The 24,692-nt window shown below is 41.9% G+C and overlaps 1 protein-coding gene across 2 annotated transcripts; it reads right to left on the bottom strand.

The window, feature by feature from the left end:
- Positions 1–1,672: 1,672 nt before the first annotated feature.
- LOC121649543 (peptidyl-prolyl cis-trans isomerase C) lies at positions 1,673–13,064 on the bottom strand. Of its 2 annotated transcripts, none has more exons than XM_042000464.1 (6): positions 12,828–13,064; positions 9,859–9,972; positions 9,091–9,184; positions 8,799–8,866; positions 8,597–8,713; positions 1,673–5,225 (listed from the first exon to the last, which is right to left on the bottom strand). In XM_042000464.1, exons 1-6 carry the CDS (start codon positions 12,930–12,932, stop codon positions 5,088–5,090), a joined length of 636 nt encoding a protein of 211 aa, XP_041856398.1. In that variant the 5' UTR covers positions 12,933–13,064; the 3' UTR covers positions 1,673–5,087. The 2 variants fall into 2 exon arrangements, with proteins under 2 accessions (XP_041856398.1, XP_041856399.1); XM_042000465.1 differs by having other exon boundaries at positions 8,814–8,866.
- Between the last annotated feature and the right edge of the window lie 11,628 nt (positions 13,065–24,692).

The raw sequence follows: 24,692 nt of genomic DNA, 5'->3' as shown, positions 1-24,692 counted from the left end.
AAAAAGCAAGGACTCATTAGAGCTGTGTAGTACTGGAAACCCTGGGTGGAGAACTTCAAAAAACTTCTATGAACTTAAATAACTCCCTAATTAAAATGTGGCATGCAAATGTATTAACATAAAAATAAGATTAAATGGATCAAATTTACAGCTGCTAGTCCTAATAAATAGGAATTCCTCTAAATGGGAGATGAGTTAAACCTTCAGTTTTAATAATTCCTGATGGTGCATGTGCTGGAAAATCATTACTCAGATCAACTGGTCATGACAAAAATATATAGCTGTAAAATTATTATAAATTAATATTATTCCACCTTTCAGTCTTCACTTCTAACCCAAAATAAATACCTATTCAATTACAAAAATCCACTAAAAATGATTTTTTCCCCGTAGAACACATTTTTGAGATTTTCTTTTTTTTCTTTTTTTAAAAAAAGGAGATTATAATTCTTTGTAAAACTCTTTTATTTAGCTGTTTGCTACCAAAGACGGCATTTAAATTCTCTGTCTTCCTTCCTCATGTCAATCAAGCGGCTCCAAAAATGGCGTCCTATCGCAGAAACTTGCGATCTCTCAGACCTACACAGCTGTCTGATGAGGTTTACTCTACCCTCCCTTCCCACTCAGACTTCTCCTTACTGTCTGTTAATGAGGCTACAGAAACACTCTGCTCTTCTCTCGCCTCCTCTCTGGACAAACTCTGTCCTCTGGTGTTAAATCCAGCCAGACAAAACCCTCCCAGTCCATGGTTCTAAGGGAGCACAGAGACCTGGACTCAGGGCTGCAGAAAGAAAGTGTCCAGCTCTTTGGCTCAACCAAGTACTGAAGAAGCTGTGTGCCCTATGCCAAAGTTGATATTGTGTGATGAAATCGTGATCCTGTATTTAAATAAAATGACTTAAAAAAAAAAAAAAAATGATATGCACTGCTTCTAGCACTACGTGACAGCACCTGGTCCAACTGGACTCAAAGCAGTCTGACTATCACTTAATTATGACGTCCATCTTGTTTGAATTCATGCTTGTGTTGTTCTTACTCTCAAATGTAAGTCGCTTTGGATAAAAGCGTCTGCTAAATGACTATAGAATAGAACTCTTTGTAAAAGGATTTTCGTCTCCTCCTGCATCTACTCATACCGCGCCATCTTTATTTGGAATGAACTGGTCATGTTACGTTACGTCCGGGACGTGTAAATGTGAAAAAAACTGTTCCTGTTACACTTTTCCAATATATTTCTATATCGACACGTCTGAAAAACCTCATGAGAGCGTAAAAACTTTAGTCATATTTGAGAGGTTTGTCAAAATGTAGGTGTTTCCATTACCAGTTGTTTATTGTGATATTTAGGTTTTGTGCAAGTCACGTGGTGATGGAAACGCAGCCAGTGTGAACCGTAGCCTCAGTTTCCTGTTCTTAGCTGGCAGGAGGCACCCGGTGTGTCTTTTGCTGCATCCTGGTCCAGACAGCTGCTGCTCGCTGGATATTTTCTCTTCTTCAGACTGCATGCATCTATTTAGGACGGAGTACTTTGTCCATCCTGTGGTGGATTTTTTCCTGCTCCCTCTTAATATAATGCATCAGATTTATAGCTTTCTGACACCAGGCAAAGTTGATGAAAATCACCTCAAGGCTGAAGAAAAAGGAAGCCAGAGAAAATGCACATTGGCTCAGATTGTTTTGCATCAGCAGATTTATTGCAGAAAATTCAAGTATATAAATGAAAATGGTAACAACAAAAATCCCAAAATGTCTGTTAAAGAAGTTTTAAATGCTTCACAAACGTTAATGACATCATGAAAGTCAGTTTTCTACATTAGAACACCAGCAAGGAGTAAATGCTAACAAGGTCACAGCAACAGAATACAACATTTAAAATCAGTAATGAGCAGAACTAACATCTACTTTTTAAACATGATTTGTGCTGATATTGTTGCTAAGATATGTTGCATAATGTGTTTGAATGTGCAACAAAAACTCTACATTTTCAGCTAAAAAGCTTCACAAGATAAAGTGGTCCCTGTCACTTGCTGAGTTTTGCATAAGAATATAAACATTCTTTAAACAGATATTTTACTCATTAGATCTGGTTTTGGTAAATAATGATTTGGCAACGTGAGCTACATCTGAAAGTGCAAGTTTCCATGATACACGTCATGTTTAGTTTCACAGCATCCGTCTCGGGTTATGAGCAGACAGAACAGGAAAACAAATGTTGGTAAATCCAACGACTTGTCTGTATATTTTGATGCAAACTGATGATGCTAACTAGCACATCCACTGAATATGATGTATGCTAACATATAAAAACTATTAGCTTGTTTTAAGCTAATGCGAGTTGCTGCCTGATGTGTGATACTCGTGTGCACATCCTGTCCAATTCACTACCAAAAATATTTCTCATGTTTACAATTAGCAAAGTTTAATAAACGAAAAGAATAAAGTGGGTTAAAGTTGAGTTCGGAGACCACGAGCCATATTCTTAAAGATTCTGAGAATCCTCTGAGAGAGCTCCAAACTTAACCTAAAACTTCCTAGCAAGGAGTCTTTAGCTGTGTCCTATTTTACGTCTACAAACTTCGAAGTGCAGGTTTGTCGGCTACAAACGTCACAGTGGCGCTAAGCCCTGTCCCATGTGGAAGGTGCCTCTGAACCCACCCGACGAACCGCACTACTTAGCCGGCAGCGAAGGCGATTGAGCAAAAATGCTCCGAAGTGAACGTTTTTCATTTACATCACTTTAGTAGAAATGTGACAAAACCAAATACATTAAAAATGTGTTTGTTAAACGGCGGCATCAAAATTGTGTAGTATTTTATTAATTTTTTTTTTTTAAATATCCAGTTAAAATTTAAGGTAGAACCAATTTGGTCTGTGTTAACGTTCACTAAGGTGTCCTATGATATGCAAACTTAGAGGTTTGAGTGATTCATATCCTACGTTGCTGCTATGAGAAATTCTTGTCGGCTTGGTAGGCTGTCTCATTTCACAAACAGTAAGCGGCATCGGAGTGCAAGCTACGTAGGATACTCCGTAGACTATGTAGGACACGCCGTAGATTATGAACGACACTCCGTGGACATAGGACACTCCATAGGTTACGAATGACACTACGTGGACTACATAGGACACTCCGTAGGTTACGAATGACACTATATGGACTACGTAGGACACTCCGTAGATTACGAATAACACTCCGTGGACTACGGAGGACACTCCGTAGACTATGTAGGACACGCCGTAGATTACGAATAACACTACGCAGACTATGTAGGACACTCCGTAGACTATGTAGGACACTCCATAGATTATGAACGACACTCCGTGGACATAGGACACTCCATAGGCTACGAATGACACTATGTGGACTACGTAGGACACTCTGTAGATTACGAATGACACTCCGTGGACTACGTAGGCCATTCCGTAGATTACGTAGGGCACTCTGTAGATTATGAACGACACTCCGTGGACTACATTGTCTGTGCACTCCGAAGTGTGCAGACCCTGAATTGGGACACAGCTTTAGCTTTGGACTGATTCCAGAACATTTTCAGGGACTTCTGAGCAAGAAATGGACAGACATCCTTTCTCAATGAGGAGGTGTGATCGACCCTGTTCTAGGTATGAGTCATCATTTCAAAGGCTGTGATTGGTTGATTCTAAAAGCCAGATAAAAATAGACCTTTGGAGATAACGGAGAATGGACTGTCAGATCAACAGACTTAATCACTGAATCTAATCTGTGTGATTCTAAATAATATTTTACATAAAAAAACTCTGTTAAATAAATAGAAATGACCCTACAGAACGTGTAGAAAGTTTATTTGCTTACATTTATTTACCAGGCTCTGTTTAGTATTAAAGAGGGTAAAATGGCTCAGCTTCTATCTGTCTGTGATTGCTAACCGGCCTATAGAAGCAGAGTTGGTCGGCATCGAGATCCTCCACCAACCAGTGAACAGACAAGAAGGAAACCCACCTGGCCGGAGGAGCAGTGTTTGCTCCTGGCTCAGGTGGTCAATGAGCATAAAAGTGTTAGAGGTAGATTTCATGAACAACCACAAACATGATTCCTTCACGATCCAATCTGTAGCGTGTAATTAATTCACTGTGGAGAATATGTCATGTGCTTCTTCTGTCCACCATTTTCTCCTCTGCTTAGGGAAGTGCTAAGCCTCTAAAAAGTCCTCTTCCCTGCTCTTAACACCCTGTCTGAGAAACTCTCTGAAGAGCTGAGATTCTTTAGGAATAGATTTTCTCTTTACTAGGATCTACTCTTCACTTTTGTTGCAGAAATTCTAAGAAAACATCATGATTCTAAGAATTTCCTTCGAATCGGACCACTAGGAGCAGCTCTTTGCATTGAGAATCTTCAGGAACACATGGCAACAGAAAACGTTCAACTGAGCATGTGCAGACCTGATTGCAGCATCTCATGTTGTTCAGAGACGCCATGAACCACAGCGAACCCGATCAATTCTGCGCCCAAAAAATGCAATCAATTTCATGATATCTCCAGGTTTTCATACAGTTTTATGATATCTATCTATCTATCTATCTATCTATCTATCTATCTATCTATCTATCTATCTATCTATATGCAAGCACACATCAAACACCAAACCACTTAATTTTTGCTTATATGTTTTAGTTTCTACTTCATAATAGAAGAATGATAAATTAATAAATTAACTTTACATACACATTTTTTAAATTGACCAATTTCCTGTTTGGCTTTCTAATAATAAAGAAAAATCTAACATATATTAGACTTGCTTCTGCATCCAGTAGAAATCAGACGTCATATACAGCTTTAGCTAGTTAACCCACCTCTGCTAACATTTGGAGCATGATAACATGCTAACATTATCTAGCAGGTCAGAGTGGTTATCTTTCTTTTTTTGGCACTGATATTGTAAGAAACCTGTTTTAAATTTGCACAACAGCCTAAATCCAGACTTTTTAAACCAAAATCACAATAAACCCATGCTAGCATTAGCATGTGAAAATGCTAAAGCCATAAAGTGAATATATAAATTTGGCACTATGAAAATGTGAGGTCTGATTGATCACTGGTCTATAAGAATTTAATTCTGTGTCCAGCCTTCCACCTCCACCACGAAGGGCTCTTTAACGGGGATCTTTCCGCTGTTGACGATCACACACTCGGTGTATGGCAGGTTTCTATCGTTGGTGTCCTGAAGCTCAATGGTGTGAACGACAGACTGCAACAGACACAACCAGACGTTATACAGGAAATGATTTATAACAACATGGATCTTTCTAGAACTGGACACTACCATCATATATTTGTCTTATTTTCATTTCTTCCTCACTACATTTGTTTAACACAAACTAATATACATTGTTTTAATAAGAACAAAATACCAATAAAGTAAGAAATGAAAGGTTTTGAACATTTCAGATATAAGGAATATTTTAGAATTTGTAGCTCAGATTTATCCTGAAACATGAAGCCATCATGAGAATGTTTGAAATCTAACTAACCTTAAATGAGCATATTTATTTCTTCATCAAACCACACCTCACAACCAGGTTTACCACCAGAACAAGCCCAGTCCCCAAAAAGTTGGGACGCTGTGTAAAATATAAATAAAACCAGAAGCTCATCAACACATTTTATTTCCAGTAGAAGATCAACAACATGTCCGAGGATGAAACTGAGACATTTCACCGTGTGATGGAAAATATGAGCTGATAGTGAATCTGATGCAGCAACACGTCTGAAAAAAGTAGTTCCAGGGTGATGTTCAGCACGGTGTAAAAAGTAGTTCCAGGGTGATGTTCAGCACGGTGTAAAAAGTAGTTCCAGGGTGATGTTCAGCATGGTGTAAAAAGTAGTTCCAGGGTGATGTTCGGCACAGTGTAAAAAGTAGTTCCAGGGTGATGTTCGGCACGGTGTAAAAAGTAGTTCCAGGGTGGTGTTCAGCACGGTGGAGAAAGTAGTTCCAGGGTGGTGTTCAGCACGGTGTAAAAAGTAGTTTCAGGGTGATGTTCTGCACGGTGTAAAAAGTAGTTCCAGGGTGATGTTCGGCACGGTGTAAAAAGTAGTTCCAGGGTGATGTTCAGCACGGTATAAAAAGTAGTTCCAGGGTGATGTTCAGCACGGTGTAAAAAGTAGTTCTAGGGTGATGTTCAGCACGGTGTAAAAAGTAGTTCCAGGGTGGTGTTCAGCACGGTGTAAAAAGTAGTTCCAGGGTGATGTTCAGCATGGTGTAAAAAGTAGTTCCAGAGTGTGTTCAGCACGGTGTAAAAAGTAGTTCCAGGGTGGTGTTCAGCACGGTGTAAAAAGTAGTTCCAGGGTGGTGTTCAGCATGGTGTAAAAAGTAGTTCCAGGGTGGTGTTCAGCATGGTGTAAAAAGTAGTTCCAGGGTGGTGTTCAGCACGGTGTAAAAAGTAGTTCCAGGGTGGTGTTCAGCACGGTGTAAAAAGTAGTTCCAGGGTGATGTTCAGCACGGTGTAAAAAGTAGTTCCAGGGTGGTGTTCAGCATGGTGTAAAAAGTAGTTCCATGGTGGTGTTCAGCATGGTGTAAAAAGTAGTTCCAGAGTGTGTTCAGCACGGTGTAAAAAGTAGTTCCAGGGTGGTGTTCAGCACGGTGTAAAAAGTAGTTCCAGGGTGGTGTTCAGCATGGTGTAAAAAGTAGTTCCAGGGTGGTGTTCAGCATGGTGTAAAAAGTAGTTCCAGGGTGGTGTTCAGCACGGTGTAAAAAGTAGTTCCAGGGTGGTGTTCAGCACGGTGTAAAAAGTAGTTCCAGGGTGATGTTCAGCACGGTGTAAAAAGTAGTTCCAGGGTGATGTTCAGCACGGTGTAAAAAGTAGTTCCAGGGTGATGTTCAGCACGGTGTAAAAAGTAGTTCCAGGGTGGTGTTCAGCATGGTGTAAAAAGTAGTTCCATGGTGGTGTTCAGCATGGTGTAAAAAGTAGTTCCAGGGTGGTGTTCAGCACGGTGTAAAAAGTAGTTCCAGGGTGGTGTTCAGCATGGTGTAAAAAGTAGTTCCAGGGTGATGTTCAGCATGGTGTAGCATCTCTTCTTCTAACATGTCTGGAAACATCTGGGAAGTGAGGAGACCAGGTGCTGGAGTTTTAGGAGAGGAATGTTCTCCCATTCTGGTCTGATGCAGGATTCTAGCTGCTCTACAGTCCTGGACCTTGGTTGCTGGATTTCTGCTTCCATGAAGCTCCAGATGTTGTGTACTGGTGAAAGGTCTGGACTGCAGGCAGGCCAGTTCAGCAGCCGGACTCTTCTCCTGTAAAGCCATGCTGCTGTGATGGATGCAGGATGTGGTTCAGCATCGTCTTGCTGAAATCTGCAAGGTCTTCCCTGAAAGAGACGTTGTCTGGATGGGAGCAGATGTTGCTCTAAAACCTCCATGTACTTTTCAGCATTGATGGAGCTTCACAGATGTGGAAGCTGCCCACGCCATAGGCACTAATGCAGCCCCATCCCATCAGAGATGCAGCTTTTCACCTGTCCACTGATAACAAGCTGGATGCTCCCTCTCCTCTTTAGTCTGCAGGACACGCTGTCCATGCTTTCCACAAACTAGTTCACATCTTCATCCAGGTTTCCACTTTGCCTCAGACCATTTTAAATGAGCTTTAGTCCAGAGAAGACGGAAGAAGCTGGTTCTGGATCCTGTTCACATCTGGCTTCTTCTCTGCATGATGGAGCTTTAACCTGCGTTTGTGGGTTTCAGGGTGAACTGTGTTCACAGACAGTGGTTTCTGGAAGTCTTCCTGAGTCCATGCAGTGGTTTCCAGTAGAGAATCATGTCTGCTTTTAATGCAGGAGATCACCAGCATCCAGCCTTGTCCCATGCACACAGAGATTCCTCCTGATTCTCTGAATCTTCTGATGATATTTTACACTGTAGATGGAGGATCTTTAAAGTCTGAGGAACATTTTTCTGAAATTTTTCCAGTTTTAGATCCAGTTTGTCTCAGATTGGTGAAGCTCTGTCCATCTTTCCATCTGAGAGACTCTGCCTCTCTGAAATGCTCCTTTTATACCAGTCATGTTACTGACCTGTTGCCAGGTAACCTGGTTAGTTGTCCAATGCTCCTCCAGGTGTTTCTGGTTTGTACCAGGTACTTTTCCAGCCTTTTGTTGCTCCTGTTCCAACTTTTTCCATCAGATTCACTATCAGCTCATATTTTCATCACATGGTGAAACGTCTCTGTTTCATCCTCTGATGTGTTGTTTATCTTCTACTGGGAATAAAATATGGATGAATGAGATTTAATAATCATTATATTCTGGTTTTATTTACATTTTACACAGAGACTCAACTGGTATTAGAGTTGTAAAATAACGACTTGTCTTTAAAGAGAGAATTTAATTGTTTTGAGTCTCAGGATCAGTTTTATTTCTCATAAGTATCACTTCTATAACAATCTTTGATGTCCAGTGTTTATTTGAGATGGTTTTGTAGGTATTTCTAGTAATTTTATTTGAATTAGTATTGTAAGTTTTGTGACGCGATTGTGGTTTTGCGTTCTTTATCTGAGCATCAGGGGTCATTTTTTATTCGAAACATTTAGCAACTTTTAGGAAAATGCCTGTAATTCCACCCACCATCCCGTCCAGGACTTTTCCAAAGACCACGTGTTTCCCGTCCAGCCACGGTGCTCTGGTAGCCAGGATGAAGAACTGAGACCCGTTGGTGTCTGTACCAGCGTTGGCCATGCTCACCTGGTGCACACAAATTTCACAATAATCAGGATAACTTGGATTCTTCAGTCAAAACTGAAACTATCAACAAAGTAGTAACCCTCACCCAGCTAGCTCCTACATGCTTCAGTTTGAAGTTTTCATCTGCAAACGTTGTGCCATAGATACTGTGACCTGGACAAGAATATTGTGGTTTTTGGGGGGGAAACATATTTTATTTCAACTCTAAAATCTCACCGAAGATGAGTGTACTGTTGTTATTTATTTGACAGACATAAATGCTGCTTGGAGGATATAACTGGCACCTATGTGGTGGATTGGAGAAATTTCTGTGGATTTTTAAAACACTTTTCTTTTAGGTCTGAATGGTAAAACATCGCTCTGAGTTTCCCTCTTACCTCCAGTCCCGTCTCCTGCTGTGAAGTCTCCTCCTTGGATCATAAAATCCTTGATGACTCTGTGAAACTTCGTTCCTTTGTAGCCGTAACCTTTCTGCAGACATCAAACGTTTAAATTAAGACAAAGCCACAACAGATTTCTGGTCAAATTAACAAAATATATCTATTTTTTTCACATTTCCTTGTGTAGAAATTTTTGCATTTAAAATATTATTTGCAGACAGAAATTATTGTAAACAACTTTACATTTAATTTTTTTAATATTTGAGTTAAATCCTGACCAACTGTAAGCTAGAAAATGTCCTAAACTTCTTGTTTAACCCAGCCAGTTTGTATAGAAATAATCGTTTTGAAGTGCTTTAGTCAGCATTCGGAGCACTGAAGTTTGATCTTCCAATGATCTTCTCATGACCTCAGATAACGGACTCCAGTCTGTCCTGGTCCTGCCGGATCTCAGAGCTGCATCCGTTACCGCAGGTCAGAACATTCTAGTTCAGAGGCTGGAACATGTTATTGGGATTAAAGGAACCAGATCAGGCTGGTTTATGTCATGTTTATGGATTCCAGCTTGTTCATGTAAATTAGTCTTCCTTACACAGTCATGGAGTTCCTCAGGGTTCTGTACTTGGACCGATAGTTTTCACGTTGTGCCTGCTTCCTTTCAGAAATATTATTAGATAGTATGGTATACATATTAACTGCTATGCAGATGACGCTCCAATATGATTCTAACTAAAGCCTGATGAAGCCAATTAGTCATAATCCTACCTCCCCTGTTGCCAGGGCAACAAAGTTATTCACAGTGAGAGGGACGACTTCTCCAAACAGACCAATCACGATCCTCCCCACCTCGTGACCCGCCACTGTGATGTCAAAAAACACCTGGATACAGAGATCATTATTATTTTAAAAAATAACATGAATGTCTGGGTCATAAAAGAAAAAGCTGTTCCCATTTTAAATACTGAATAAATGACTCAAGGATCAGATCAAAATCCAAATGACCCAGCTTTTCACCAGCACTTGAACACACCATGTTTTTGTGAAATTGAGTCTCAAAATTCCACATGCACATGCAAGCTGATCCGTGCACATGCATTTCTGATCAGTATACACTGATCAGAAAGAAGAAAGAGGAGCCCTCATTAACTTTTATTAAGGGTCATGAAATCGAGGTGGTTGAATCCTACACGTACTTTGTTGTTCTGGATGATAAATTAAAATTTAAAATGAACAAAGAGGTGGCTCAGATCGTTTAATGTGAGCAGAAACCTTATGTCTGTGTTTCATCAGGGAATTTTAGCCAGGGTTGTTTTCTATGCTGCGTTGTGTTGGGGAAGCAGCATTTGTGAGGATGACAAAAACAGGATTAACAAGTTGATGAAAAAAGCTGGGGCTGTGATCGGCATCACCCCTGACTCTCTGGACCTCACCCTGGCAAAAACAACTGGGTCCAAACTGAAAACAATTTTATTCTTTGAACACCATCCTCTACATGATGTTTTTAATCGTCTCAAAAGCTCTTTTAGTGACCGTCTTGTTATGCCTCAGTGTTCTACTGAACCCTTCGGAAGGTCTTTTGTTCCTGTAGCTGTCAGATTTTTTAATGAACACATGTAGATTTTTTAAAATTATTATGTCTTTAGTATTTTTTACATATTTAAGTTTTTTTTCGTGTTTCACGTTATTGTGTATGTATGAGATGTGTGGTGGCAAAGAAATTTCCCCTTTCAGGGGATAAATAAAGCTTAGCTTATCTTAACCGGCTAATGAAGGTAGGCGGGCTAAAGCTAAGACACGCTGTTAGCTGGCTAAAAACCGCGGTTGTGCTACACTCTCCCTTCTTGCTGCGGATATTGGAGACATGTCAATCAAAAGGACACGCTCCTAATTATGCTGAATTTCAAGATTAAATAACTAATTAAATAAATGGGAGTCTATGGGGATGTGCTCTGTTTTGGAGCAAGCCCCTAGTGGACAAGGGGGGAACTGCAATTTTTTGCTCTTCTGCATAGGCTTCACTTTTAACCGACAGAGGTTACCGCTTGGGTGGGAGGTGTGGGGTAATCAGGTGGTGGAGAGTGGGCGGGTCGGGATACACAGGTAGAAATGATTGACAGGCAGCAGCTCAGCTCACTGGCAAGATGCAAAGTGAGATTCGCAGCTACGCCACAGAGCATCTTTGAGGTGGAAGACTCCCCTCCTGAATCTGCTCAGCTCCACATGAACCAGGTGGTCCTGAACGTATCAGTGTGAGCCGTTAGCGCTGTTAGCTGTTAGCTGCCTGTCAGCAGCTCCAGCAGCTCTGGAAAGCTGTGGAGACTCGCGGCAGGTTGTGGCAGCTGCAGGAAGTTGCTGCTGCTACGATCTGAGCTGCTGTCTGTCGCCAGATGAGGATCAGCAGGTAAAGAATAAAGTCCGGTTTACTTTTACACCCTCAGAAGCACAAATCCGTCCCATCGCAGGAAGATTTCATCAGTAACTCTGTGGAAGAACAGAAGTCTGAAACTAGCAGATCTACACCAGAGAAGTTGTACGTTGGTGGGCGTGGCTTTCTATGCCTGCAAGGCGGGGGCCCGCCTACCTGCATCTGGAGGGAGGGGCTGCGGGTTTTAACATTTTCTCATGGGTAGATAACCTCTCTGTCGGGTTTTACCCTGTAGAGGGCGCTATGAGCCATTTTTAAAATAAATTTTAAAAATATAAATTTTATCAACAGTGTAGTTGGTTTTCATTACGATTAAGTAAAACTGATGGTACAACTCAAATAACACGTTGTTGGGTGTACTACCCCTTTAATGACATCTATCTTTATCTACTGGTGGTGCGTTCACTGTCCCTGCTATCAGGAACTCTGGGATGGAGTCGCCTCCTTTCCTTTCATGAAGGCCCGGCCCTGGTTTTGCTTTGTGGTTTCTTTAGAACAGAATCTGAGCTGGTGTTACCTGCCACACCGCTCGCATGGCCTCAGCTCGTCTACAGATATATTTATAGTTTATATTTCATCTTCAGTTTCTAAGTGAAAGCAGCTGTTCTGGCGCTTTGTTGTGCATCAAACATTCATTTCTTCACAGTTCACAGGAGGTCAGAGCCAACCTGTGTTTATGTGGACGGCCTGCAGGGTCTGAATGGACGACACGTGTACAGCTGTGCACGGCTGTGTGTGCGTGTTTCCTACATGATGGGAACAGTGTGGCTGCACTCCAGCTTAAAGGGACTTCCTGTGAATGTGTAGAAAAATTATTTATAATGGTTGAGACTTGGTTTTAGGGTCCGGATTAAAATTAGATCAGGGTCAGGATTAGAACCTCAGTTCAGGTCAGAATCTGGTCTAGGTCCAGGTTACAATCTGGTCTGGGACCAGGTTAGAATCTGGTCTGGGTCCAGGTCAGAATCAGGTCTAGTTCCAGGTCAGAATCTGGTCTGGGTCCGGATTAGAGATCCAGCTGTGATGGTTCAGGTCAGTCCTCACAATCATCACAAACCAGATGTGTGTGCGTGTCTGTGCGCGCGCGCGTGTGGGCTCTTCCACGTGTTCTGGAAGAATCTGCAGATGTGCACGCAGAGACAAGTGTGCACGCCCCCCTCCGCTAATATGAAGCGCGTGCGGATTTCCGTGTTCTTGCTCGCGCACGGTGTCTCGCTACGCACAGATACCCACGGAGAACGTGGAAAGCGGCCACGGAGAGCGGATTTGGATTAATGCAAATAAATGCGGCAGAAACGCGATCACCCACCTTCTCGGTGACTTTCGGCCCTCTCCGTGAAACCGCGCCGGTCACCGGCTGCAGCGAGGCGGCGGAGAGCACGAGGACAGCGGGCAGGATCGTCCGGAGCTCCATCTTTGTCCAGGAGGAGAGTCCTGCTGGAGGAGGACACGAGCCGAGGCGAGAAGACGGAACCACGGGGGAATCTCAGCTGGGAGGCGGGCCGGGAGACGGTGCTTCAAACCCGGCTACATCACAAGACCACCTCCCCTCTGGGCCGATCTGGATCAGAGACCGCCCACTGAGGAGGAAGAGGAGGAGGAGGAGGAGGAGGAGGAGGAGAGGAGAGGAGAGGAGAGGAGAGGAGAGGAAGGAACAGTTATGGAAGCACTAAAAATACAGAAATAAAATTCTAATGTTTTCTATTAAAAAAAATTACATTATAAAAGATCAGATTTTTCTAAAGTAACAAGATAAATTTTTATTGGAAGAAGTTTTCTAATTTCATTATAATCGACAAATAAATAATCATGAATAAATGATAAGTTACAGAAAGTAAAAGCTAAAAGGGAAAAAGTCATAAATTATACGGAAGTCGGTACAACGACTGAACTTTTTAGGATATAATTATAATAATAATGAAAATCATAATAAAATAATATTTAAATATAAATATTAACATATTTAATTAACTTAAATTTTCAATTTCATAATTATTGTTAATAATGTAATTTTATGTACATGGCAGTTAAAAATAAGTTTATTGCTTCTGTTAATGAAACCATGTGGCGTTGATGTGGTGATAAATAGTGTTAAAACATTCCTGTTGCAGGGTGGTGTGGTGGTGCTGCTCTTTTTCTCACAATCACAACCAAGTTAGCTAGAAAGTCCAGTTTCTACAACACTCCCATTAAAATGATGATTTCTCACCGGTTGTTAAACCGAATGAAAACCAGAGACCAGCATCGATCTGAACATCTTAAATTAGTGAAATAAGTCAAATGTAAATTTGTCAGAAGTCGGCACAGGAAAAATGAGGCTTCAGCTCAGAAGGTTTTAATTTTCCTCCCTGATTGGCAGAAAGCAGCGAACCTGCAGCTTCGTTCCGACATTAAATAGAAGAATGATGCAGCTCCGCTTCAGCTGCAGGAAGTAAAGCTGAAAAACAGAAAAGAATCCCTGCTGAATACACGCCTGTAGAGATGAATTATAATAGTCAGCCTGCCGTGACCTTAACACACACACACGTGCACGCGTGTGGTTATTGGCCTCCTGTCAAACCAGACGTCCATTTGTCTTTTCCTGCCACCATCTGCTGAATTAATTAAGCAGAAATGTAAACATTTTAATTGAATGTCAAAGCGGGGCCTTAACAACATGCTGCTATGTAAATGAATGTGACACGGCTTTAAAGCCGGGTATTTATATATACCAAGGTTACTGGAGCCTGTTCATGTATTTATGGATGTGTGTGTGCTGCTGAGTGTAAATGAACTGCAAATGTTTTAATTGAATTACCGTCACTTGTGCGCTAACTAACCCTCATGGATTTAAACCAATACGGCCTCAATTACCCTGCGCTGGAAATGAACCCTTTAAGCCTCCATAAACTTCCTCTTAACGGCTCCCCGGTTATTTATGACCACGTGGATTACAAAAAAATGAAACCATTTAAAGATTTTGACCTATAAATCTGGCATCTATGTGTTTATTAGCAGATCATAAATAAAAATGATCTCCAGCATCAGTATTTAACCACACTGACACTTAAATGAGACAAAAATCTAAAAGAATAAGAGTCTGTCAGGCTTTCTGCCGGCAGCAATAACCTCACAAATTAGCTGTTATTGACACTTTGAAAGTTTATCCAGATTTTATAATGTTTTTTCTGTGGAAGAACTCAACTCAAACCAGCTGCTGGTCTGGCTGCAATTAAACATTATTATTATTGATTGTCAGTGGAAAGGATGAGGATGATGACTATTGTTTTTATTATTTTTGTTACTACTATTATAAAAGTTGCTTTTATAGTTGTGGTTATTATAAAATTACTGTTTTTATTATGATAAGTCATTTTCGTGTTGTTATTCTGTTAATAGTCATGCTAACATTATAGTTATTATAATTACTGGTTATGCTAGTTTCAGTTATTCATTAAATTATAAGATGCAAAATGAGCCCGGACGAGTTCAGCTACACACATAACAAATTCAACTCATATTAATAATTGTTGTTTATTTATTTGGTTGTTTGTGTTCCTGTATATAACATGTATGTCTTATTTCCATACATTAAAAAAAAAAAACATTTTATAAATAAGCTGATTCTTGTGGCCAAACATCCTACATGTCCAATAGGTTGCTGAATAAATTATAGGTGAGAGGAGCCAGTATTCAGATAGTTCCAGCCCTCATGTAGACGTCATAATCTGATTTCATCATTTAACTGACATTATGAGAAATCGGACTAACACATAAATTTCTCCCCAACATGTCAACGTCTTTGTACATGTCAACCCGTACATCTGATCTATGCAGTTTTTTTTTTTACAATTTTACATCTTCTGTTAAAGACGCGCTAAAAAACGTTTGCTCATCTTCTGTTAAAGATGCACTAGCAAACATTAACGCATCTTCTGTTAAAGATGCGCTAACAAACGTTAGCTCGTCTTCTGTTAAAGACTGACTAGCGAATGTTAGTGCATCTTCTGTTAAAGACTGACTAGCGAATGTTAGTGCATCTTCTGTTAAAGACTGACTAGCGAATGTTAGTGCATCTTCTGTTAAAGACTGACTAGCGAATGTTAGTGCATCTTCTGTTAAAGACGCGCTAGCGAACGTTAGTACATCTTCTGTTAAAGACACGCTAGCAAACATTAGCGCATCTTCTGTTAAAGATGCGCTAGCGAACGTTTGCTCATCTTCTGTTAAAGACACGCTAGCAAACATTAGCGCATCTTCTGTTAAAGATGCGCTAACAAACGTTAGCTCATCTTCTGTTAAAGACTGACTAGCGAATGTTAGTGCATCTTCTGTTAAAGACTGACTAGCGAATGTTAGTGCATCTTCTGTTAAAGACTGACTAGCGAATGTTAGTGCATCTTCTGTTAAAGACTGACTAGCGAATGTTAGTGCATCTTCTGTTAAAGACGCGCTAGCGAACGTTAGTACATCTTCTGTTAAATGCATCTTGAAAAGTAGTGAGCATTGATGGTCACTAGACAGGTCAATGTAGACCACAATGCATTATGGGCAGAAGCTCAAAAGGGCGCAAGGATGCGAAAAACATTTTATCGAATAGATATGCAACAAAGAATAAAATACAACATAAGGAATAAAATAAAAATATTTACACACAACTTTGGATTGGATTTGGAACGACATCTTGATGCGTGTTGTGGTTGCTGTGGTGACGGCTGGTAGTCATGTGGTATGCGGTGAGGGAAAAAAAAGGCAGCTTTGTGTCCAAATTGCCAAAAGAATGAGTCACTATGTATTGTGCTATGTAGTGCAGCCCTATGTAGTGAACAAGGGGTTAGGGAGTAGGGTGGACATTCGGACACAGCCTGTGTCATCATGCGAATCCGGAACACAGAGTTTAAAGGTGGAAAAATTACTCAGGGCGTCTTTTAAGGATGGAAGCTGTTTCTGTCTTTCGTTTACACACACTTGGACCACACATTCTCTCGTTCCTACCCAATGGGTAGTAAGATTTATTAAGTTCAGGTCTCGTTAACATGTGCCCATACTCATTCCTATACACTTCCTGTGTCCGTCCTTTTACTCCGTTCCTCTAGCAACAAGAACACAAGTGGAACTCTGTTGTAGCTTCCATAAAACAATCCTATTGTTACAGAAGCTGTGTAGCCACAATGTGAAGGTGACACCTAAGAACAGGATGGTTAAACCATTCCACATTTCCACAGTCAGTCTGGTCAGGATGCAGTTTGGAGCATTTCTATAGACAGAAACTCTGACAGGTTCAAGAATATCCTGGACCCTTACGTTGGGGTTCTAATCTTACCGATCCGACCCTAAAGGGTGGAGCTTGGCAAGCTGCAGTCCAACAACCATGTCACGCTCAAAGTTGTTTCCACCATGACTACACACTGCCGTGTGATTGGCTGGATAGATATCTGTGTAAACAGGAAGTAGAACTGGTGGCGCTGATGAAGAGGACGGTGGGAGCAGAACTGTCCCGAGCTCTAAAACGAAGTAAATCCCAGGAAAAAGAGGATTGACCTGCCGTTTGACCAGATATTTTATTTTTATTAAGACGTCCTGAAATTCTGTCAACTTATCAGATGGACCTAGAGAGGAGATTATTTTATCAGCTTCATTTAAACAGATGTTGGTATTTTATGTTTAAGATTCATTTGTGGCTGTTTTCCAGCTTCTAAATTAAATTATTTCTGTGCTGCTGTTGACGGTGAAGCTGTAAACATCTGCTGTCCTCTCACATGCAGGAATTCACCGCTTTGCTAAATTAACTCTTGTTAATATAGTGTGTGTGTTTTTTTCTTTTCCTGCAGCCGTCTATATAATTAGCTTTTGTTGTAGAAAATGATGAATTTGGGCAGTTAATTTATTGATCGGCTGGCACCTTAGGATGTGCTTTGCTTTAGAAAGCCATTAATCAATGGATGAAAACTAATTCTAGTCCCGCTCTGCTTTTCTCTGTTCTCCTCGGTTTTCTGTCTGGACCAAAGATCCCTCCGACGGTCGGGAAAAAATGATAAAATGCACTGAAAAATGATGATGACAAATTAGAAAAAGAATTCAGAACAAAAAGGAGCACACGTCTTTGATTATCAGCCATGTTTCATTAAAGGTTTTTGAAGCATGACTGCAGCAGTTATAACATAAACATTAAAACATTAACTCCTGAAAAGGGATTTAAAAAGCTCATTTAATGACTTTCTCTGTCATCAAGTCCACATAAAAACCAAATAATCCAAATAAAATGTGATTGTTGCTCAGCTCACTCATTTTTCTGCAGATATTAAGCGGTGTGTTTTCACGAAATAAATTTGATATTTTTACTAAAATATTATAAATTTCTTCATTATGTCTGTTTAGAGTTGATAAAACAGACATTTTCATGTCTTTCCACCATATTTATTATATTTTTATTACACGTCATCATTTTTGAAAGCCCATCGCTGCCACCTGTAAATAAAATTGACACACACACACACACACACACACACACACACACATACATACATACATACATACATACATACATATATGGATGGATAGACATCCATCCATTTTCTTCTGCTTATCCGGAGTCGGGTTGCGGGGGCAGCTGCCTAAGCAGGAAAACTCAGACTTCCCTCTCCCCGGCCACATTCACCAGCTCATCCGGAGGAATCCCGAGGCGTTCCCAGGCCAGCCGAGAGATGTAGTCCGTCCAGCGTGTCCTGGGTCTTCCCCGGGGCCTCTTTCTGGTGGGACGTGCCTGGAACACCTCACCAGGGAGGCGTCCAGGAGGCATCCTAACCAGATGCCTGAGCCACCTCATCTGGCTCCTCTCGATGTGGAGGAGCAGTGACTCTACTCTGAGCCCCTCCCGGATCACCGAGCTTCTCACCCAATCTCTAAGGGAGAGCCCGGCCACCCTGCGGAGAAAACTCACTTCGGCCGCTTGTATTCGCGATCTCGTTTTTTCAGTCACTACCCACAGCTCGTGACCATAGGTGAGGGTAGGAACGTAGATCGACCGGTAAATCGAGAGCTTTGCCTTTTGGCTCAGCTCCTTCTTCACCACGACGGACCGATGCAGAGTCTGTATCACTGCAGACGCCGCACAGATCCGCCTGTCCATCTCCCGCTCCATCCTTCCATCACTCGTGAACAAGACCCCGAGATACATGAACTCCTCCACCTGGGACAGGACCCTGTTGCAGACCCGGAGAAGGCACTCCACCCTTTTCCGGCTGAGGACCATGGTCTTGGACTTGGAGGTGCTGATTCTCATCCCAGCCGCTTAACACTCGGATGCGAATCGCTCCAGTGAGAGCTGAAGATCACGTCCCGATGAAGCCAACAGAACCACATCATCCGCAAAGAGCAGAGACCCAATCCTGAGATCACCAAACCGGATCCCCTCAACACCTTGGCTGTGCCTAGAAATTCTGTCCATAAAAGTTATGAACAGAATCGGTGACAGAGGACACCTTTGGCAGAGTCCAACCAGCACTGGAAACGATTTTGATTTACTGCCGGCAATGCGGACCAAGCTCTGACACCGGTCGTACAGGGACCGGATAGCTTGTATAAGCGGGTCCGGCACTCCATACTCCCAGAGTACCCCCCACAGGAGTCCCTGGGCAACACTGTCGAAAGCCTTCTCCAAATCCACAAAACACATGTAGATTGGTTGGGCAAACTCCCATGCCCCTTCAAAGAACCTGAAGAGGGTGTAGAGCTGGTCCACTGTTCCAGGACCGGGACGAAAACCACACTGCTCCTCCTCAATCCGAGGTTCGACTATCCGACAGACACTCCTCTCCAGCACCCCTGAATAGACCTTACCGGGGAGGCTGAGGAGTTTGATCCCCCTGTAGTTGGAGCACACCCTCTGGTCCCCCTTTTTGAAGAGGGGGACCACCACCCCAGTCTGCCAGTCCAGGGGAACTGTCCCCAATGTCCACGCGATGCTGCAGAGGCGTGTCAGCCAAGACAGTCCTACAGCATCCAGAGCCTTAAGGAACTCTGGGCGGACCTCATCCACCCCCGAGGCCTTGCCACCGAGGAGCTTTTTAACCACCTCAGCGACCTCAGCCCCAGAGATGGGGGAGCCACCACCAGGGTCCCCAGACTGTGCTTCCTCATCGGAAGACGTGTTGGTGGTATTGAGAAGGTCTTCATTCCCTCCACCGCCTCACAACGTCCTGAGTCATCCCCATCCCCACTGTACACAGTGTTGACGGAGCACTGCTTTCCCCTCCTTAGCCGCCGGATGGTGGACCAGAATCTCCTCAAAGCCGTCCGGAAGTCATTCTCCATGGCCTCTCCAAACTCATCCCATGCCCGAGTTTTTGCCTTAGCGACCGTCGAAGCTGCGCTCCGCTTAGCCCACCGATACCCATCACAGATGTATATGTATATAGCAAGATAGTGAGATGAAGATATAAAGAGAAAGAACGAAGGACAGGAGTGAATGAATTCTTGATAGTTTATCTCTGTGTGGTGCTGATGTCCACAGTTCAGTGAAAAGCAGCAACTGGTTTTAATCGTCTTGTTTTAGTGGGTGAACTCATGTTTAAATCCTCCCTCTGATGGAAAAACGATGATGTGACGTAAAAGGTGCGACTGACGGTGCTTTTCTCATGGGTTGTCTGCTCCTCTGGAAAAAATAAATACTCAGAATTAGTGAAAAAGCAGAAAAGTGGGCTGAGGTGCCCTTTAACTTCTTGTTTAACCATCCGTGGTTAAGTGCAAATGTTTTTCCTCTCATGTTTGCATGTTTCCTCTGAGAGTGCTTAAACTAAATCCTTTTATAATTACAGCTGACACTCTTCAGATGAAATAAATCGGCCCTAAATTAGCTGCTGGTGGAGCCTGGATTTGAACCGGCAACCCTGTGCTCACACAGCTCATGCTGCTCCACATTCCTCTGCTGTGAAAAAGTTGCTTTAAGCTGACAAGAGTTCATTTTCAGACGCTTATGTTTGTGTTTTTGTTCGTTATCAATCCACCAGAGGTCCCAGGGATGACAAATGGGGCCTGTCAGGGCGACGCCAGTTATAACAACACACACAGCGAGGCATTTAGCTGATGTTCTTATCCACATCTCTCTCAGCTCACAATGACTGATGCACACACACTTATACTACGCCTGTGCACGGGGTGTGCACGCAGCAGACGGGTGGGAAATGTTGGGGTCGTGGATAACAAGTCAGACCCAAAACACAATGTGCTGGGCTGTAACTGTCTTATCTGCACACACACATTAAACACACACATTAAACACACTGAATGAAAGTGAGAACGAGGTGATTCAACAGGAGGAAAAACCCCTCCAATAATAAATGTTGTAACGGTGATAATCTTCAGGTTTACAGTGTCTGAACGAACCAGTGAGCTGCAGACATGAACTCGAACGTCTGTATGACACCGTTACATCTGGAGAAAGAATTTGTCTTTGTTTTTGTCTGAAAGATCCTGTCAAGGTTTTGACTATAAGCCCATTTACCCATCAAATCTGATAACCGGGAGTAATAGGAAGATTCTAATAATCGGATGTGGCGCCGCTACCTGAACGTCAACCAGATCTCCATTTTTCAGTCTATTATCTGATTTCTTCTTCCAGTCTTTGTTAAACATGGTGGTGCCCAGTCTTAGCAAAAGCTGGGCTAATGTGGAAGCAAATACGCTAATAAGAGATTATACTCCTTCTTCCTGCAGCTGCAAACCATCCTTGTTTTTCTTCTGTGTTGCGCTCACATTGGACTATGTCGCTTCCATCTTTTTGATTTCTTCTGTTAAGCTAGGATTCCTAAATAAATAAGATATACGGGTCTACATGCACGACGACATCAGAGTATTGGGGAAAATCTGGGTGTGTTAATCCCATTGCTCATAATCAGATTACTGTTATCTGACAAAGCATAATCAGATTATGATGTTTACATGTTCACCTGAATAATCCTGTTACTTCAGAAATCAGAAAATGATCAGATCTTTGGAGTCCATGGAAACAGACTGAATGGCATTAATCTGATTATGAGGAATCAGATGAACACACCTGGCTTTCTCCCCAATACTCTGGTGTGTTTGTGCATGTAGACTATTAAATCTGATTTATTTAGTTTTTTATATATATGCGCAGTTGCAACAACTACCATCGCAATGTGAATGAAGTAAAAAAACAAAATAAAACAGGATGTTGTGCAGCAGCAGGAAGTTGGAGTATAAACAAAGTAAAACGTTCTCATATAAGCTGTGTCCCAGTTCAGGGTCTACACACGTCGAAGTGAAGGTTCGTCGGCTACAAACGACACAGTGGCCTCAAGCCTTGTCCCACGTGGAAGGCTCCTCCAAACCCGCGCTCCCGTTGGCCTGTAGAAGGCTGCTGGTTCTGGATCCAGTTGACCAGTAGAAGGCTGCTGGTGGTGGATCCGGTTGGCCGGTAGAAGGCTGCTGGTTCTGGATCCGGTTGGTCCGTAGAAGGCTGCTGGTTCTGGATCCAGTTGGCCCGTAGAAGGCTGCTGGTGGTGGATCCGGTTGGCCGGTAGAAGGCTGCTGGTTCTGGATCCAGTTGACCAGTAGAAGGCTGCTGGTGGTGGATCCGGTTGGCCGGTAGAAGGCTGCTGGTTCTGGATCCGGTTGGTCCGTAGAAGGCTGCTGGTTCTGGATCCAGTTGACCAGTAGAAGGCTGCTGGTGGTGGATCCGGTTGGCTGGTAGAAGGCTGCTGGTGGTGGATCCGGTTGGTCCGTAGAAGGCTGCTGGTTCTGGATCCAGTTGACCAGTAGAAGGCTGCTGGTTCTGGATCCGGTTGGTCCGTAGAAGGCTGCTGGTGGTGGATTTTGCCTCAGAAAATACTTTATTTTTTTATGTATTTATGTTTTTTTACATCATTCAGATGGAACCAGCTCGGTCAGGGTGAACGTTCACTAAAGTGTCTCATGATGTGCAAAACTTAGGAATTTCAGAGGTTTAAGCAATTCAAAAGTTATTTATCCGTGATGAGTAACGTTAATGTATTTAGGAAGAATAATTTAATAGTTAATTAATAAAACAATAAGATTATTGTATAACTATCGTAAAATTAATATAATTTATTATAATAATTATAAATTTGTATAATTACAACACTGTATTCTAATTATCACATAATAATTTTATATAAATTTATTTTATTATTATTTGTTATTAAATAATTTAATGATTAAGTTAACCTTTTTAATAATAATTTATTAATTTATTATTTATGTAATGATGATTGACAGCTTTTGGTTTTCTGTAAACGTCCCACAAACCAGATTTATATCAGTGTGAAGAACTATTTTATAATTATTACACATATTTTTAAAGTCTTTCAAGGAATCACAATTTTAAAATTTTCAGGTCATTAATTCCAGTTTTACTCCTGTAACAGAAACACAGAGACTTTAATGTTTTAAACAGTGATGTAACGTAGCCGGTTTTATTTTATTTTATGTCTTCAGGGACCAAACGGCCGTTTTATAGAGTTTTCACTGGAGCCGTGTTTTCAGCCAATGTTGGTTGGAAGGAAGTTAACAAGCTCCCTCAGTGTGTGATGGGTGTACGGTGACATCAGCCGTTAGTTATCGTGTATAAATCCTCCAGTAAGAAGCTAAACAGAACCTTCCGTCACCGTTCTTCAGGTGTCTGAATGTCCCATTTCTGTTCCCTTTTTCAGTCAGAACCATCCTGCAGAAAATGGGAGACTTCCGCCCAACAAAGACTAAAACAACCTGAAGAAAATATATAAAGTATGTAAATCATTCTGCAGAATATCTTTTTCCTTTGCTTTTTGGCCAATAAAGATGTGTATATGGTTACCTCTGCCAGGGACTGCAGCTCGGCCCTGGTTGGACGAGGTGTTGGGACAGAGGCCATCCAGCATCCCCCATGACCGTAGCGTTAGCTTGTGGCCTTCTTCATAACAACAAATGAATTTCATTACAAGGGTCTTAACAGCAATATTTTTCATAGAAGTTAACGTTACCTGGACAGGTACGCTCTCAGCTCGAGGAGAGCTCGTCGGGGTCGCCTCCTCCACATGTTTCCGATTCAACTGGGAAGCAGCTGAAGTCTGTTTAACAGCTTATTAGCTCCACATTAGCAGCTAACTGCAGGCGTAGAGACGTCAGATCAGGTTATTAGAGTAATCTGATTACTCCCAGATGACAGATTTTGATGGTCACGTAACCGGGCTCAGGATATCAGACTACATGGTCACTTGAATAATCTGATTACTCCAGATTTGGAATCAGATTAAATGTGCTACACATCAGAAAAAGTGCCAGAATTACCAGCAGAAATCACTAAAGCATCTAAAGAATTTCTAAAAAAAGGTCAAAGAAAATCATAAATCACGCAGCATCACTGCAGCAGGTTGCTAACGGTGACGCAAATGATTCAAATTCACTGATGAGGCTTCAGAAAATGAAGGAAACTGATCACCACAGATAAATAAACAGCATAAGTTTTTATGCTGAGGTTTCTTTTAGTTTGTTTTTTCCTTTCTGAAAAACAGAATTTGCATGTCGAACCGGGATCCTCTGGCCCTCGATGGTCGGTGTCCTAGAAGTTTCTGACTCAGATCAGCGGATCATTAGACATCAAGCTCTGTAGGACACCGACCTTCGAGGACCAGGACTCAGGATCCCTGATATAGGGGGTAAATGGCACCAGTACAGGGAGGTCCAGGTCTGGTCCTTGAGGGTTGTGCAGAACCTGGTCTCAAGCTCTCCTTGCAGCAGGGAAACTTCCAAAACCTGCAGGACACCGACCCTGATAAAGATAAATGGGTCCTAACAGACCTGGACAATAAACGTTTGAGGCTCATTTAAAGTTAAATCGAGTGTGTTGAAGCATCTGTTTCTGCTTCTGGAGTGAAAAACTAAATTCATTCAAGAAACATACAAATATTCTCTTCATTTTTCTCCGGCTCGGACCGAGGCCACCGTTCATGTCTTCCTGCCACTGATGGGAATTTCTTCTGCCACCTGCTGACAATAATGGACACAAGTTTATTTGCTCCAGATGGAAATGAGCTGAGGAGCCTTTTCAAGAAGAATTCTCCGTCTGACAACAAAGAAAACTTTCATTGGACAGAATGAAATATATTCATTTTTCCCAATTACAAATAACTGGAGTGTTTTTTTTTTTTTTTACATTAAATCTTTGTAGAAATCT

This window comes from Melanotaenia boesemani, chromosome 11 (assembly GCF_017639745.1).
Source record: "Melanotaenia boesemani isolate fMelBoe1 chromosome 11, fMelBoe1.pri, whole genome shotgun sequence".
Lineage (NCBI taxonomy): Eukaryota > Metazoa > Chordata > Actinopteri > Atheriniformes > Melanotaeniidae > Melanotaenia > Melanotaenia boesemani.
The sequence above is the reverse complement of the archived record's forward strand: the minus strand, read 5'-3'. Positions and strand labels throughout refer to the sequence as shown.

Bases quoted from the DNA above. Each gene is read 5' to 3' on its own strand.
- LOC121649543 (XM_042000464.1), bottom strand. From the start codon at position 12,932: ATGGAGCTCCGGACGATCCTGCCCGCTGTCCTCGTGCTCTCCGCCGCC. The intron at 9,973-12,827 runs GTGGGTGATCGC...CTCTGTATCCAG, and splicing joins GGCCGAAAGTCACCGAGAAG to GTGTTTTTTGACATCACAGT. The intron at 5,226-8,596 runs GTGGGTGGAATT...TGTCTGTTGCAG, and splicing joins GAAAAGTCCTGGACGGGATG to TCTGTCGTTCACACCATTGA.